At 37.6% G+C, this 15,424-nt stretch overlaps 1 protein-coding gene across 2 annotated transcripts in view; it reads right to left on the minus strand.

Moving 5' to 3' along the window:
* LOC129923108 (uncharacterized) overlaps window positions 1-15,424 on the minus strand; it is a 27,896-nt gene continuing 12,472 nt past the window's right edge. For both annotated transcript variants that reach the window (XM_056012557.1, XM_056012556.1), the window contains exons 4-5: window positions 4,313-4,421; window positions 1-239 (exon numbers count right to left, since the gene is read on the minus strand). In XM_056012557.1, the coding sequence (XP_055868532.1) occupies window positions 77-239; window positions 4,313-4,421 (272 nt within the window). In that variant the 3' untranslated portion in view covers window positions 1-76. The remainder of the gene's footprint in view (window positions 240-4,312; window positions 4,422-15,424) is intronic.

Genomic DNA, 15,424 nt, shown 5'->3' on the forward strand with positions numbered 1-15,424 from the left:
TCTAGTTTGAAATGAAATTTATTTTCAAAACGTTTACATTGACACAGGTATTGGATAGAATTAATGTTTCCTGACTTCAAACCAGGGAAATATTGGCTGTTTGATTAACACTATTCACACAAAACTTTGCATATAGAGTAATAGAATCATTATAAACATAGTTGAATAGTGGTTCATCATGCGTACCAGGACATCTATCAATCGCCATGCTATAACATTCTTCTTTTCTGTCCATTTGGCTGCAAATATAACGAAGAATAAAATATTATGGAGGTGTTCGGTGTTACGCTTAAAATTAATTTAGAAAATTAAAAAAAAATAATAATTGAAAAGAATCCACTTTGTATGTGCTTTATGGTCTACCTAGAGATTTTCATACATGGTGGAAACACTATGCTCTTGGTGTATCCGGTATAAAAAATAAACAAAGTATTTTTCTTCTTCTTCCCCATTCTCATTTTTGTGTTGGAGCGTTCAGATTACTAGACCAACATATGAGATGATCTGCGCAGTGGTTTCCAAATCAGGGCGCTTTTTTATATAGTTTTCTTTCCATTGGGGTGTATTGGGGCCAGTGTCTTGTTCGGGCCTCTTGGTAAAGTGTGCAGTTTTGAAGATTTAAAAAGTGACTATTTGTGTGCACCTCGAACAACAGAGTTTTTTTTACAATCGAGACAGGTGTGAGACAGGGGTGCATCTTATCTCCTTTCCTTTTCCTCCTAGCCATCGACTACATAATGAGGAGAGCAATGAACCAGACTGCCTTTGGTATTCCATGGCATGAACAACTCCGATTGACGGACTTGGACTTTGCTGATGATGTTGCACTACTCGGGGCTATAAATAAATGCATTCAAGAAATGACGGAGAGCCTAGACAGAGAGGCACCCAAAATTGGCCTCCGCATAAACTTGGATAAGACTAAAATTATGCGAGTGGGATATAAGGCAAAGGGTGTCCCCGTCAGACTTGGCGAGTCAAAGCTTGAAGAGCTGGACAAGTTCACGTACCTTGGCAGCATCATAACAAATGATGGAGATGCTTACCATGATGTAGCGTGCCGAATAGGAAAGGCAGGGAGCATTTTCCAAAGGCTGCAGCCTATTTGGACTAGCCAAGCCATTGGACTCGAGACAAAAATACATCTTCTCAACACAATCGTCATTCCAACTGCTACATATGCATGTGAGACGTGGAAGTCATCTGTCAAAATTGAGAAAAGACTAAATGTGGCTCAACAGAGATGGCTGAGACGGATTTTGGGAGTCAGTTACACAGACCGGATCTCAAACAAGGAAATCCTATGCCGAACTGGAAGTCGAACACTTAGTGAGGTTGTGACTGAGCGTCGCATGAGGTCTGCGGAACATGTTCTACGTCAAAATGAACTACGCACACCAAGAGTTGCGATAACATGGAGGCCAAAACGAGGAAAGCGCAAACAGGGACGCCCTCGTATTACCTGGCGACACACCTTCATGGAGGACCTCAGAACAGTGGACACCAGGTGGGAGGAGGCTTCAGACATTGCCAGTGACAGATCTTTATGGAGACAGCTTGCCGCCCAATGCGCCGAACGGCACTGTAGGACCTAAGTCTAAGTTGTGTGCCCTCAGATTTTTAAAAAAGTTTTTCCTCTTGTAACAGATAAAATTATAAATCAAGAAAAACTTAAAAAATACTTTTTTTTTTCGCAACTTATAGAGCGATTGTATTTCTCTAAAAAAAAAATTAATGAATGTAAGATTTAAAAAAATTAATGAATGCTAAATTAAAAAAAAAAAATGAATGTTAGATTTTAAAAAAAATTAATGAATGTTAGATTAAAAAAAATTAATGAATGTTAGATTTTAAAAAAATTAATGAATGTTAGATTTTAAAAAAATTAATGAATGTTAGATTTAAAAAAAAATTAATGAATGTTAGATTTAAAAAAAAATTAATGAATGTTAGATAAAAAAATAATTAATGAATGTTAAATTAAAAAAAAAATAAATGTTAGATTTTTAAAAATTAAACATTTTTTTTACCCCGGCTCGTACCCCCCCCCCCCCTTCCCCCCTACTTCTCCCCGAGAAAGAATTCTGGTAGAGCAAATGTATTGTAACGAATCTCTCTGATCCAGGATCTCTGCAAACTGCTCCACGTGACCCCAACCAACAGGATTGATCCGCTGCCGAGACTAACGAGAGAAGCTCTGATAGTGGTCAAAGCAGTCGAATGAAGCCCTAATGCCGAAGATGAGGGACCTTTGCACGTTGTTACCAACCCCGTCGATGACTTTCAACTTGCAGGGGCCATCATCTGCTGCATCAGATTTCGTTGGATTCTTCTGACTATCTTCAAGAATTCTCTCCCTAGTCTGGGCAACTGGACCAACAACTGTTTTGTGCAGACTTTGCTGGTGTCTCTCAACTGCTTCATCAGGTTTCGTTGGATTCTTCTGACTACCATCACGACTTCTCTCCCTAGTCTGGGCAACTGGACCAACAACTGTTGGGTGCAGACTTTGCTGTTATCTTTTAACTTGCAAATGCCTTTCAACTGCTTCCTCAAGTGTCAATGGTTGTTCATGATCGTCACCAGGGCTTCTTTCACTGGCCTAGTTGGCCTTGTGCTTCACCTTGTTGATGGGTTCCTTGAATTAGGCTACCCGCTCGTACAGTTCTTGGTAAACGCTTGAGTGCAGCTTGCAAGATTTGAGTTCCTCTCACTGGCTCTAGCAGACTGACGGAGATCTTTAATGTCTTCAACAACACGCTTGGACACAGATCCAACGTTATCTTGATCTATCTGAAGTGCACATCTCAGGTACATCTGCAGAAAAAGCTTTGGCCGAAATATCGACCTCTTTTCTTGTTTGTTCACGTGTCTCTTGTCTGCTTCTCATGCCTGTTACTCGTTGTTTTTTGCTTGAGAGACACAATGGCTTGCTATTAGAGTCTTCACAAGTGTCGGTGCGTAGATTATGGCATTCTAGCACCAATGTGTATTAAGTGCACAATTTTTGAACGCAATTTCTTTTTGTTGCCTTGCTTGTAAGCTGGTGGAGCGTTTTTTTGTTATATGCTGGTGAAACGTTTTCTTTGAGATTCTTCTGTGTTCCCCTGTTTAGGGTGAGTATCTAAGGCATGACTGCATTTCGCAGTTGTTTTCGATGCCATAGTATACTAGACTGGTTCTTTTAGTTTGTCTTTATTTATGTCTCTACAGGGAGTTAGTTATGGGAATGGAAGAGACAGCAGTGTGTTGTGTTGTGGTTTCGAACAGTAATGTGTACGTTGTGGGACAGCAAGGTGTAGAATTTATTGTTTAATTAATAGATCCACAATATTAGAATGTTCATCATAAATTAAATTCATATCATTAAACATTTACATTGTCTACAGTGAGTCATTTATTTATTTCAAGCACGAAGGTGCCTGGTTGAATTTCAGGGGCTAAGGCCTTAACACAACCCTTACAACAAGCATGGTCATTGTAGCTGCTTGTTTCGACACAGCATTGAACGGGTAGAAGTTTAATGATCAGCGATGGCGTCGCTCCTCCATCTTTCACTGGTCGCACGGGATTTCTACCACTTCGTTGACAGTTTTCAGCAGGGTGCTCGCCACTTCCTTCACCAAGGTATACATTTGTTCAAGCTTGGAGCAGATCTGCTCGTTTGACATGTTCCAAATCGTAACTCAAAGCACAACTCTCTTCTCGCACCGCTCCTGTCTGTTCTTGCTTGCCAATGGACCTCATTCACCAATCTTAAATAAACACATTTAGCCACGTCATAATATTGATAAAACAATAAATACGTATCACGTGACAGCCACTAAGAATTACATAATTTGTATAGAAGATATATAGAATCACGTGGCTAAATGTTGTTTGTTTACGATTGGTGAATGAGGTCCTTTGTGATCTCTTCTTGCACTGATCCAATCTCTTCACACACAGAATTAAGGAGTTGTTTTTTTTATTTTGGCTTTTATATAGCGCTACTTTCAAGCTTATAGCATGCTCAGAGCGCCACGTCACATCGTCTTAAGTACTTCCTCACAAAAACATCCACAACAAACAATGACGCAATATAAACATATTAGCACACTAGCACTAATGAAGTAGAATTAAAACGCGGATTGAGATCTTCTTAAAATGTGTGTTACATTCGAGTTAATGTATTTAGCAACACAGTGGCTCAACGTAGCGTCTTTGAAATTCTTTATCGTGAAAATGTCCAATAGATAACATGGTAACAACTTATAAGTGAAGTATAAACATGTTATCGACCCAATAGTATCTTATATAATGTTTTAAATACCTGCAGTAATAAGTTCTATTTGCACCACGCATGTCTACTGCATTATAGCAAATGCACCTGGCTAGATGCTCTGAGCAATTAAATTTGTCCATGTCATCAAGAGGATTTTCTGAAAGAAAGATCTACATTTTGTAAGACTGACTTTAATATAAATGTTACCGGCAGAGTGCAAGCTCCTGGCATTTTATAGAATGCCCGAGCAGTGCAAAGTCTGCCAAGTTGAATGCCAGATCTCGAATTTTGCCGGTAACTTTAACATTGTTAATTTATAGATCGACAAACAAAAAAAGTGACTGGCCCAATTTGACAATAAAAAAAAACCCATAGTCAATGAAATAGCAATATTAGTAAATGAGATAAAAGTAAATTAAATATCATCAATTCTATTTGAAGCCACAGTTGTCTCTTTATATCTTGTTTGGTGGACTGCAATTTAAGTGGCTATTAATTTCATTGATCATTTCCTCTTGCTGAAATGCCAGTGTTGTCTCTTTGAAACCTAAGCTATAACAGCTTAGGCGCTAACTTGCTTTAACTGACATAGAAGAGAGCAACTGGTTGCATACACCTTCAGAACGAGGCCGCGTTATACACCAAAAGAAAATCCACTGCCGAGGACAGACGTAGATGGCAAAAGAAAAAATCTGATTCTACCACTGGCGGTTATGCTTGTGCTAGATGTGGAAAAACATGTAGGTCACAGCTGGGTCTAAGTAGACACTGGAAACATAGCATTCTTCATTAATCTTCGGACTCAAAGACAAGCCTATCATTTTAGCGGCCCCCGAAAGGGGAAAAGACGCTATTAGTTTTGTGCGAAATGTCTGTCCGTCTGACCGTCTGTCCGTCCGTCCCGTTTAGATCTCGTAAACTAGAAAAGATAATGAAAATTCGACAACACAATATTTTAGACCATTCAAAGTTCTGATGCAACGGCTACTTTTTTTTTTCTGAAAGCGAAAAATCTAATTTTTAAAATCAGTTATGCAAGCAGTTTTTTTTAAAGAGAAAAAGCTAATTAGTATGCATTATAAGTGAGACCTAATTTAAAATGAATAGTGATCTTATAAACTTCATTTTTCTGAACATTTTTTTTTATTGCGGAATTTTTTTTTTTTTTGAGGATTCGAATAAGAGATTGATTAAGTAGCTAACACTTGAGGATTTATTTTTGTGGATTACTTGTGTTTCTGTGGTTTTTTTTTGTGATTCTGCGGATTTTTGTGTGTTACTGTTTAGAGTGGACGGCGCGAGGGTTGTGTAGTAAAGTACTGTGTAGTTTGTAGTGTAGTTATCGTCTCTTTTCTGTCTCTGTACTTGTGATAAAACCTTGTAAAAATGTCAGTTAAGACATTTTTTATTGGAAAAAAGGACCTGGATGGTGGACTTGTCCACGCCCCAGGTACCTTGCTTCTAAAGCTGTCAGGCCAAGGGGCTGTTAAGGCCACTATGGCGAGCCTAATAGAGTGCCTGAAACTAACACCGGACGAAGTGAGTTCTCTCTATCGCTTCGAGAACCCCTTTGTCTGGTTCCTGGTCCCAACATCCGCCCGAGTGAGAACCCGTATACTAGGGAAATCATTCGGGAATGATAAGGACTTCAAGGCAGATGTCTGTACCTTAGAAGACGAAAAAATCAGGGTTACCCTTCACTGGGTAGCACCAACCATAAACAAATCAAAGATAGGAGAAATCTTTGGAGCCTTTGCAGAAGAAGGCTCCAAGATAGAGCCAATCAAGCTAGGCAACTCAGATAAGTGGGCGGCTTGGATCAAACTCCGCAAACAGACTGAACTCCCCCATTATATTCAGTTACGATATGAGGACGATCCGAGGACCTACAAGGTCCTCGTGACCATCCCGGGACGTAGACAACAGTGCTGGCATTGCGGACAGGATCAGCACTGGTCAAACCAGTGTCCAAATAGGGCGAACCCCAGACGGGACCAAAACCCCACAGAAGGAGCAAAGGAGGTAGGAGGGAAAATCTCCTATGCCATGGCCCTTAAAGGGGAGGGAGAGAAAAAGCAATCCGAGATTGATCAACAGCTAAAAAAAGATGGCTTCCCAATGGTTGAAAGCAGCAAAGGAGGGGGAAAAAAACAAATAGAAGCTATGGGAGCTACTCCAAGTGGTCTCTCCCCACCTAACAGCCCTGAAAACAAATCCAAGCAAAGTAAAAAAATTAAAACATCCGGAGGGGCAAGTTCAGCACCCACCACCCCAACCAAAATAACAAGAAAGAGGGCCCTCTCTCTCTCTTCCTCATCAGAGGATCTAAACGAGGATCCCCGGGTAGAGGAGGAGAAAAGAGAGGAAGAACAGTTCAAGCTCGAGCTGAACTTTCCAGACTCCCCGTCAGTGCTAGTCATAGATGAGGGCGAGGACCCTAACACACATTCAAACACATAAACAACAAAGCAACTCTTAAAGATAAAACGCACACACACACAATAGAATAACAAACACGCAAACCAATCTCACACACTCATGGCAGACATCAAAATTTTGACACTCAACATCAGAGGGCTTAACAATAAACACACCTACATAGCACACCTCACAAGGAAATACAAGCCAGATTTTATCTTTCTGCAAGAGACCAACACACAGTTAGAGTACAAGGCCAAAAAAGCAGTCTCTCTTATGGGCCTCCGGGAGGGTTATTTTAGTTTAGGTAGAAAGCCACGAGGGACAGCCATTTTACAAACATCCAATAGGTTTTCAACCACACACTCATATCAAGACAATAGCGGGAGGATAGTAATAATTAGGACAAGCTCACAAAAACACACATACACGTTAGTCAACATTTATGCACCCGCTCAAAAAAAAGAGAAACACGAGTTTTTTGGAATGCTAAGTGACATTCTACACACTCAGTACGCAGGAGAAAATTTGATAGTAGGGGGTGATTTAAATTACATTGATTCCCAATTAGACAAGCAAAACACAAACACAGAGGGTCCTACTCCTCATGTAACAATTAAAACGCATGACTATTTGGGGGGAGTCATCAAGGCTTTCCGGTTAGTAGATGCCTATAGAGAAGTAGAGGTCACGGGCCGGGTCACCACGTTCAGGGACAAGGCACACCAAATAGAAACACGGATAGATAGAGTGTATGTGCCAAGGGCGTGCGAAACAAAAAGTGTAACACATCTCGTAGAGACGTTACAATATACAGACCACAAAGGAGTCTTAGTGGAACTGCTGAACCCAAAACTAAAAAAGAAAAAACAAAAAACACCGATCTGGAAACTTAACAACGACCTCCTAAATGACCCGCTCTATTTAAAAACAATCGCAAACCTCCTCAAAAATATAATACATGACTCAAACACACCCCATTTCAAATTCACACAAATATGGACGCTAATTAAAAGCTCCATTAAGCAGCAAAGCCAAATACTGGCCACACTAGTTAACTCAAAAAGGAAAAAAGAAGAGGAAAGACTTAAAAATTTACTAACACACGAAGAAGACGAAGCAGCCAAAACACATATACTAACACAACTAGAAGAACTATTTAACTATCAATACAAAGGAGCGGAATTGAGGTGCAAAAGTAAAAAAATAACCGAAGGGCCTAACAAACTTTTTTTATCAGCAGAACAAAACATTCAAATTGACAGAACTATTGACAACATTGTTGATAGTAAAGGAGAAACTATACACGACCTGGACAAAATAACAGACACATTTACGAAACACTTTACTAATTTGTATGACAAGGAACAGACGGACGACAATGCACAAAAAGTATTTTTACAGAACTGCAAAGAAATACCAATTACAGAACAGATAGAGACAGACGCTCCCTTTACGCTAGACGAACTGAGGGCTGCTTTAGATACAACACAAAACAACAAATCCCCTGGCCCAGACGGTCTGACGTTTGAATTTTACAAAGCCTTTTTTCCCCAAATAGGACCCCTACTATTAAATCTATACAGCGACATGTTAGTGACAGAACAGTTACCTAGAGATTTCAACTTAGCATACATCACACTTCTACCAAAAAAACAAGAAAACAACACCTCACCTAGCGACTTTCGACCGATCTCACTTCTAAACACCGACTACAAACTCCTGACGAAAATGATTTTTTTTAAGACTAAAGCCCCTCATACCACACTTAATAGGACAGGACCAATACTGTAGCAACCCAGACAAAAACATCGACGAACTTAACCATTTTTTAAGAGACATTATATATTACTGTAAAGACAAAGACTTGAAAGCAGCCCTCTTTTCTATTGACCAGGAAAAAGCCTTTGACAGAATAGACCATGATTACCTTTTCAAAATACTAGACAAGACGAAGACAGACGGAAGAATGAAGAAATACATAAAGCTAGTTTACACTGATGCCACAAGCAAACTCATAATAAACCAAACCCTTAGTGGCAGTATCCCTATTAGAAGATCTGTTAGACAAGGGTGTCCCCTTTCTCCCCTTTTATACACCCTTTGCCTAGAACCCCTTTTAGAAACCATCAGGCTAGATAGTGGAATCACGGGGATAAAAATCCCAGGCCCCACGCCCGTAGTTAAAGTTAAAGCATACGCTGATGACACCACCCTTTTTCCCTCCTCAGAAAAAGACATAGCCGCAATCATAGATAAGTTTATTCTATTTGGGAGGGCAAGCGGGTCAAAAATCAACATAAATAAATCTTGTATTATGGGATTGGGCAGGTGGGAAATCCCCTTAAACATCCCCTTTAACCTTAAAATAGAGAAGGCAATTAAAATATGCGGCATCACGTGGACAAGCAACCCAACATATTACCACACACAGCAGTGGGAAAATATTTTAAACAAAACCAAAAACACACTTAAAAGATTTCACTATACAGCAACTACTATATTTGGTAGAGCAATACTAGTAAACAACCTGGTCATCCCGAAGATAGTTTATTTAGCAAACATCACAGAACCTCCACCAACTTTTATACCAAGCATAAACACAATCATTAGGAATTTTATATTTAAAAGCACTATCAGGAACATTAAACACACAACACTTATACAAAACAAAGAGGATGGGGGGATAAACTTACAGGACATCAGAACCAAAATACAAGCACTTAGATTAAAATACATAGGACAAGTAGCCAAGAACCCAAACAATTTTCCATTAACAATATACTACTACGGCTTAAGGTTAAATAAAATAATTCCAATAAAAAATGACACCCCACACCACTTTGGTACAAACACACATCCATTTTACAGATCCATATCAAGAATACTCCCTGGCAATGAACATCTAATACACAGTAAATTAAAAGACACATATACAACACTTAAGAAACAGTTACAAGAAAGATTATTCAATAGGATCAAATGGAGTAGAGAGTTAGGTGTAATAAATTTCAGAGACACTTTTATAAATCTACACAGCAAACACATTACACCCAAAGCCAGAGAAATAACATACAGACTAATCTTCGGGATGACCCCTGTAGGAAGTAAGAAAAGAAATGTACACACATGTGTTTTCTGTCACACAGATAATGATAACAATGAAAGCCATATGTTTTTAAAATGTAAAATATTTGATAATGTTAGATGCACTATGAAAGTCCTACTAGAGGCAAACTGTAACACCAATGTTAATCTCAACCTAGCTATTGTTTTAAATAAATTGCCTAAAATCAAAAGTAAGATGATTCATAAATTTAACCTAATAATAGTGAGTGAATACAGAAGTCTTGTGTGGCACAGTAGAATTAAAGTTGTTAATAACAATGTATCTTTAAATCCTTATAATCTAGAGTTAATATTTAGAAAAATAATTGAACATAGAATTGATAACTATACTGGTTAGATAGAAATTGTAATTATTGTATAATTTATTGTCCTTGATTAAATTGTCAGACCTCAGAGATAAAAATCTAAATACTGTAATCATTCTGTAAAGTTACTCTATTGGTATTATGTCAGTTAGTTTAAGTGGTTATGCGAGTGTGTGAGAGCGTGTATGTACCTGGGTTAAAGAGAGTTTGGGCTGAGAGATGCGGGATAGGAATCAAATTGAACTTTATTTATCTATGGAAAACTACTCAAGAACTGTTTTTTAAAGGGAAGTCAACACTTTAGAAGAATTATTTCTCCCTCGCGGTTACGTCCTCTTTGATCACATGATCGGAGAGCATGTCACAAGTCAACATCAAGTGTGTCTGTACAACACTCACAGAACACGGCAAGCCCGTGGACACGTAACAAGAACACTATGACAATGTCTATATCTTAGCGGCAGCCTCATCCTAGGCATACTGGGAAACAAAGGAACAAGAAAACAAGACGCAACTGAATGGAGCCTGCGAAGAGACTAGAAACAAAAATAACCAAAACCAATAATCCTAAAGAATATAGACAAGGGCAGACAATTGAAAGTCAAGAATCTTTTATGAATAATGTAATAGTTTAAGACAAATTAACTATTTTTTATTTATTTATCATTTTTTTTTTTTTTTTTTTTTTTTAAACCCCTCGTAATAAGAGAAAAAAGAATCCTTAATCGACACCCCTATCCTGAAATAATTTACACATGACCCTAACAGAACCCTGAACAATTGTGATACAACAGCACCTTTGCTTGGTTAACTATCCCAGAACGATTCCAACAGACCAAAGGGCCACCTTGATGATGCTAGAGTAGCCCTCTTACATCTCAAGGAGACCTTTAAAAATTGTCGTGAGAGGGATTAACCTGTTCCCTGATCAGTCTTTTTAAATACACAAGGCATACAAGGCAGCTGTATAAAACCTATATTAGCTTGCCTTGCCTAATTACTTGCTACTACCTGGGAACATAGCATTGCTACAAAGTCAATCTCCGGAAAGATTGTTAATGTTGCTATGCAGCTTTGTTAATAAACTCATTTATGTAGAAGATTGTTACTGTTAAAGCAAAAATACTGAGGCCACTTATCAAGGAAGTCCTTTTTCTCTGTATTACTTTATAGAAAAGATGTTGTTCTGTTGTGTAAAATTAAATATTATTATATGTCTAAAATACTATTTGACGAGACAGAATGGAGGCTTAGGATGAAATCAGTCACTTTTTCCTCTTAGTACTGCCACCAAGAGCAATACATTATGTCCCCTTTAACCATAAAGTGACAATGACAACGCCAAGTGCTTAAAAGGAAACATAAACTAATTGGATACAATCACACTACAGATTTCCCTTTGTTTCGTTTAATTTTTTTGGAAAATGTCTACAAGATAAGATAACTTAAATTCAGTTTGACTACAATTGACAACGTTGTCAAACTAGTGGATATTAAATGAATTGTAATTTGTTGACCACTCATGTTTTATTTTTAATTTTTTGAAAATGACTACAAATTAGTAGAAATTAAATGAATTGTAATTTGTTGACCACTCATGTTTTATTTTTAATTTTTTGAAAATGACTACAAATTAGTAGATATTAAATGAATTGTAATTTCTTGACCACTCATGTTTTATTTTTATTTTTTAGAAAATGACTACAAATTAGTAGAAATTAAATGAATTATAATTTGTTGACCACTCATGTTTTATTTATAATTTTTTGAAAATGACTACAAATTAGTAGATATTAAATGAATTGTAATTTGTTTGACCACTCATGTTTTATTTTTAATTTTTGAAAATGACTACAAATTAGTAGAAATTAAATGAATTATAATTTGTTGACCACTCATGTTTTATTTATTATTTTTTTGAAAATGACTACAAATTAGTAGATATTAAATGAATTGTAATTTCTTGACCACTCATGTTTTATTTTTATTTTTTTGAAAATGACTACAAAGTAGTAGAAATTAAATGAATTGTAATTTCTTGACCAAAAAAAAAAAAAAAAAAAAAAAGAATAAGAGATTGAGCCTTTTTAAAACAATTAGATCAATTATAAGACATCAGTTAGGCCAGGGGAGGAGCGGTGGCTGAGCGGTAAAGCGCTTGGCTTCCGAAACGGGGGTCCCGGGTTCGAATCCTGGTGAAGACTGGGATTTTCAACTTTGGAATCTTTGGGCGCCTCTGAGTCCACTCAGCTCTAATGGGTACCTGACATTAGTTGGGGAAAAGTATAGGCGGTTGGTCGTTGTGCTGGCTACATGACACCCTCGTTAACAGTAGGCCACAAAAACAGATGAACTTTACATCATCTGCCCTATAGACCACAGGGTCTGAAAGGGGAACTAGTTAGGCCAGGTTCACATATAACTTTACATTCACTTACACCTATCCTTTGATCTGCGGGACCGTTGGGGCACTACACAAGATCTGGTTAACCATCTTTCTCAATTCTTATCTCTCATTTGTCTTTGATATAATTTCATTTGGATGTTCTTTCTGAAAATATTGAAGCCTGCCTGGGTGGACCTCTTCGGGGGGCCGATTTTGAGTTTGTGTTTCCACACAAACTGTCTTTTTGTAACCTTGTTTAAACATGGTTTGTAGCTTCTGTAAATGCATGAACTGCCGTCACTAATGACACAAGTCCCCTGTGGGTTTGATGGCTTATAAACATTTTACTTTGCCTTATATTTAATGGTCCTTCTCTTTGTTCCGCTGAGTACTTGCGCTTATTCAAATATCATTGATATATCGTAACATGTCATCGTTTAGAAAATAAAAGCGAGAATCTCTGCAACTTTTGTACAAATCAGAAGTTATTAATAACACTTGCCATTAAAAAAAAAAAGAAAAAGAATTTAGATTAGTGATTGATTTATTCCATCCATTTAGGCCTATAAATTTATATATGTGAATGTATATGTGAATGTGTATATGTGAATGTGTATATGTGAATGTGTATATGTGAATGTGTATATGTGAATGAGTATATGTGAATGTGTATATGTGAATGTATATGTGAATGTGTATATGTGTATGTGTATATGTGAATGTATATGTGAATGTGTATATGTGAATGTGTATGTGAATGTGTATGTGAATGTGTATATGTGAATGTATATGTGAATGTGTATATGTGAATGTGTATATGTGAATGTGTATATGTGAATGTATATGTGAATTTGTATGTGTATATGTGAATGTATATGTGAATGCATATGTGAATGCATATGTGAATGTATTATGATCGTTTACACTTGACTATACTTATAGAGTAGGCTTTTTTTTTTGAACTACCATAGGAAGGTTACAGCATGGAACTATACTTAAGGAACGACGACTTCATTTAGGATAATCAGCCTGAGATACATGCATCCTGCACTGAATTTTTAAAAACTTACAGAGACAAAGAAGGATTTTACGCCTCAATTAGGCTATAGGTCTGTTTTTGTCATTTAATTTACATTAATTAATATAATATGTTAAGGCCTCCGCGCGGTGTTGATTCTTGGCAATCTGTCTAGTGTAGATCTGACTGGAAGTAACGCTGAACTCAACACTTCAGTAACACCGGCGAAAGGCCGAAACAATCAAATATGTAGTCGACGCTGATATGTTGTTCTACAAATATGTTTAATACTCAAGAAGGGAATCGTCCGATGTCAATTATGTCGTACTCAAGTCTACTACTCTACAAGAAGCGTCTTCCTTTTAGCGTCACTTAGAGCGTTCTTATTTTTTAAAGATCTGTCACGTCACTTGTCGCTAATTAAAACTTTCCCCTTATTCCCGAAACAAATAACTAATTCCTAATCATGTCATAACAAATAATATTGTTGCAACTCTAGGGTAGGCACCCAACTAAAAGGCATGCAACTCAACACAGTTTAACAGGAAATAAATAGTTGTGTTTATTCACTAGGGCAAACACATAACATCCTTCAGCTTCCTCAAAGTCTTTCTACTAAGTATAGCAGTCCTTCGCTACTTAACCCAAATGTGGACCAACGACAGCCTTCCCCGCTTCGCTTCAGGTCCCTACTACAACCTTCAGGCAGCACAAAAGGTGGCCTCTTAGTTTCCCAAACATTCAGACTCTTCACAATATATAGTACCGAGATGAGCTTTTTCTTTGTTTCCCACAAGACTTGTATAGTCGTTTCGATAATAATAATAATAAAGGAATAGAAATGCGTAGCTTGGAGTGTCATATTAGGCCTCCTATTATTTTTTTTATTTCTTGCAATTTTGTATATCTTAACAAATACACACTTAGCGGTACGTTAGACAGGTCTTCATCCAGATTTAGTGTAAATAACCCAAACACAGAAGGACTGAAAAATTATATTTTTTGGAAAAAAAAGTGGCATTTTATAGGGTGATCGAAAAAACAACAACTTTTGTGACGATCTCTTATTCAGGAAAATTGTATCTATTATATCAGATAGTCAGAAAATGGACGACGTTTTTACACATCTAATCAAATAGAGTGTAGGAAAGTTTTACACTCAATGCAGGTCGATCCACGTTTCTTCTCTTGATTTCTCCACATTGCACCATGCGCGAAAAAAAATGCGCAACGGCACATCGACTCTCTTTGCTTTTGTAAAAAGCTGGAAGCTGGCGTTCAATTAATATAGTTCCATGGTTTGGCCTGTAACCTTCAATATGATGTTTACGTGGATGGTTATTATAGCGCCATCTTGGTTAACATGCGCATTTCAAGTTAGGGGCCTTACTAGCACAAAGAACAATAACTATGATATTACACATATCAACCATGTATCAACACTATAACTATTTAAGCATTTGCGCTGGATTCTGAGATTAGATCTTATCAACCTAAGCTCTAACTGGATTTAGAGTCCAGTGTTTCCCAAAGTGTGTTCCGCGGAACCCTATTGTTCCGCGAGGTCTGAATAGGCGTCCCACAAACTGCAGGAATAATTAATTAGTAGGCTATCGTGTGAATTAATCTCTTTACAAACAAGCAAAGTGTTTCGCAAACTACTTAGGATGTGCGAAATGATCCCTTTAGGAAAAGGTTTGGGAAACATATCATTCCAGCCAACGGAGTTTACGTTCAATACAAAACTAACGCACTTATTACAGTGGCGTAGCCAGGAATTTGCCATCATGCTTGACCTCTTTAGGGGGCCCCTGCTTTTTGCGTAATATTTCATATTTAAGTTAAAAAAAACAACACTCATTTGGGCCCCCCCCCCTCAAGTGCCGGCCCGGGCTAGCTACGCC

This window comes from Biomphalaria glabrata, chromosome 15 (assembly GCF_947242115.1).
Source record: "Biomphalaria glabrata chromosome 15, xgBioGlab47.1, whole genome shotgun sequence".
Lineage (NCBI taxonomy): Eukaryota > Metazoa > Mollusca > Gastropoda > Planorbidae > Biomphalaria > Biomphalaria glabrata.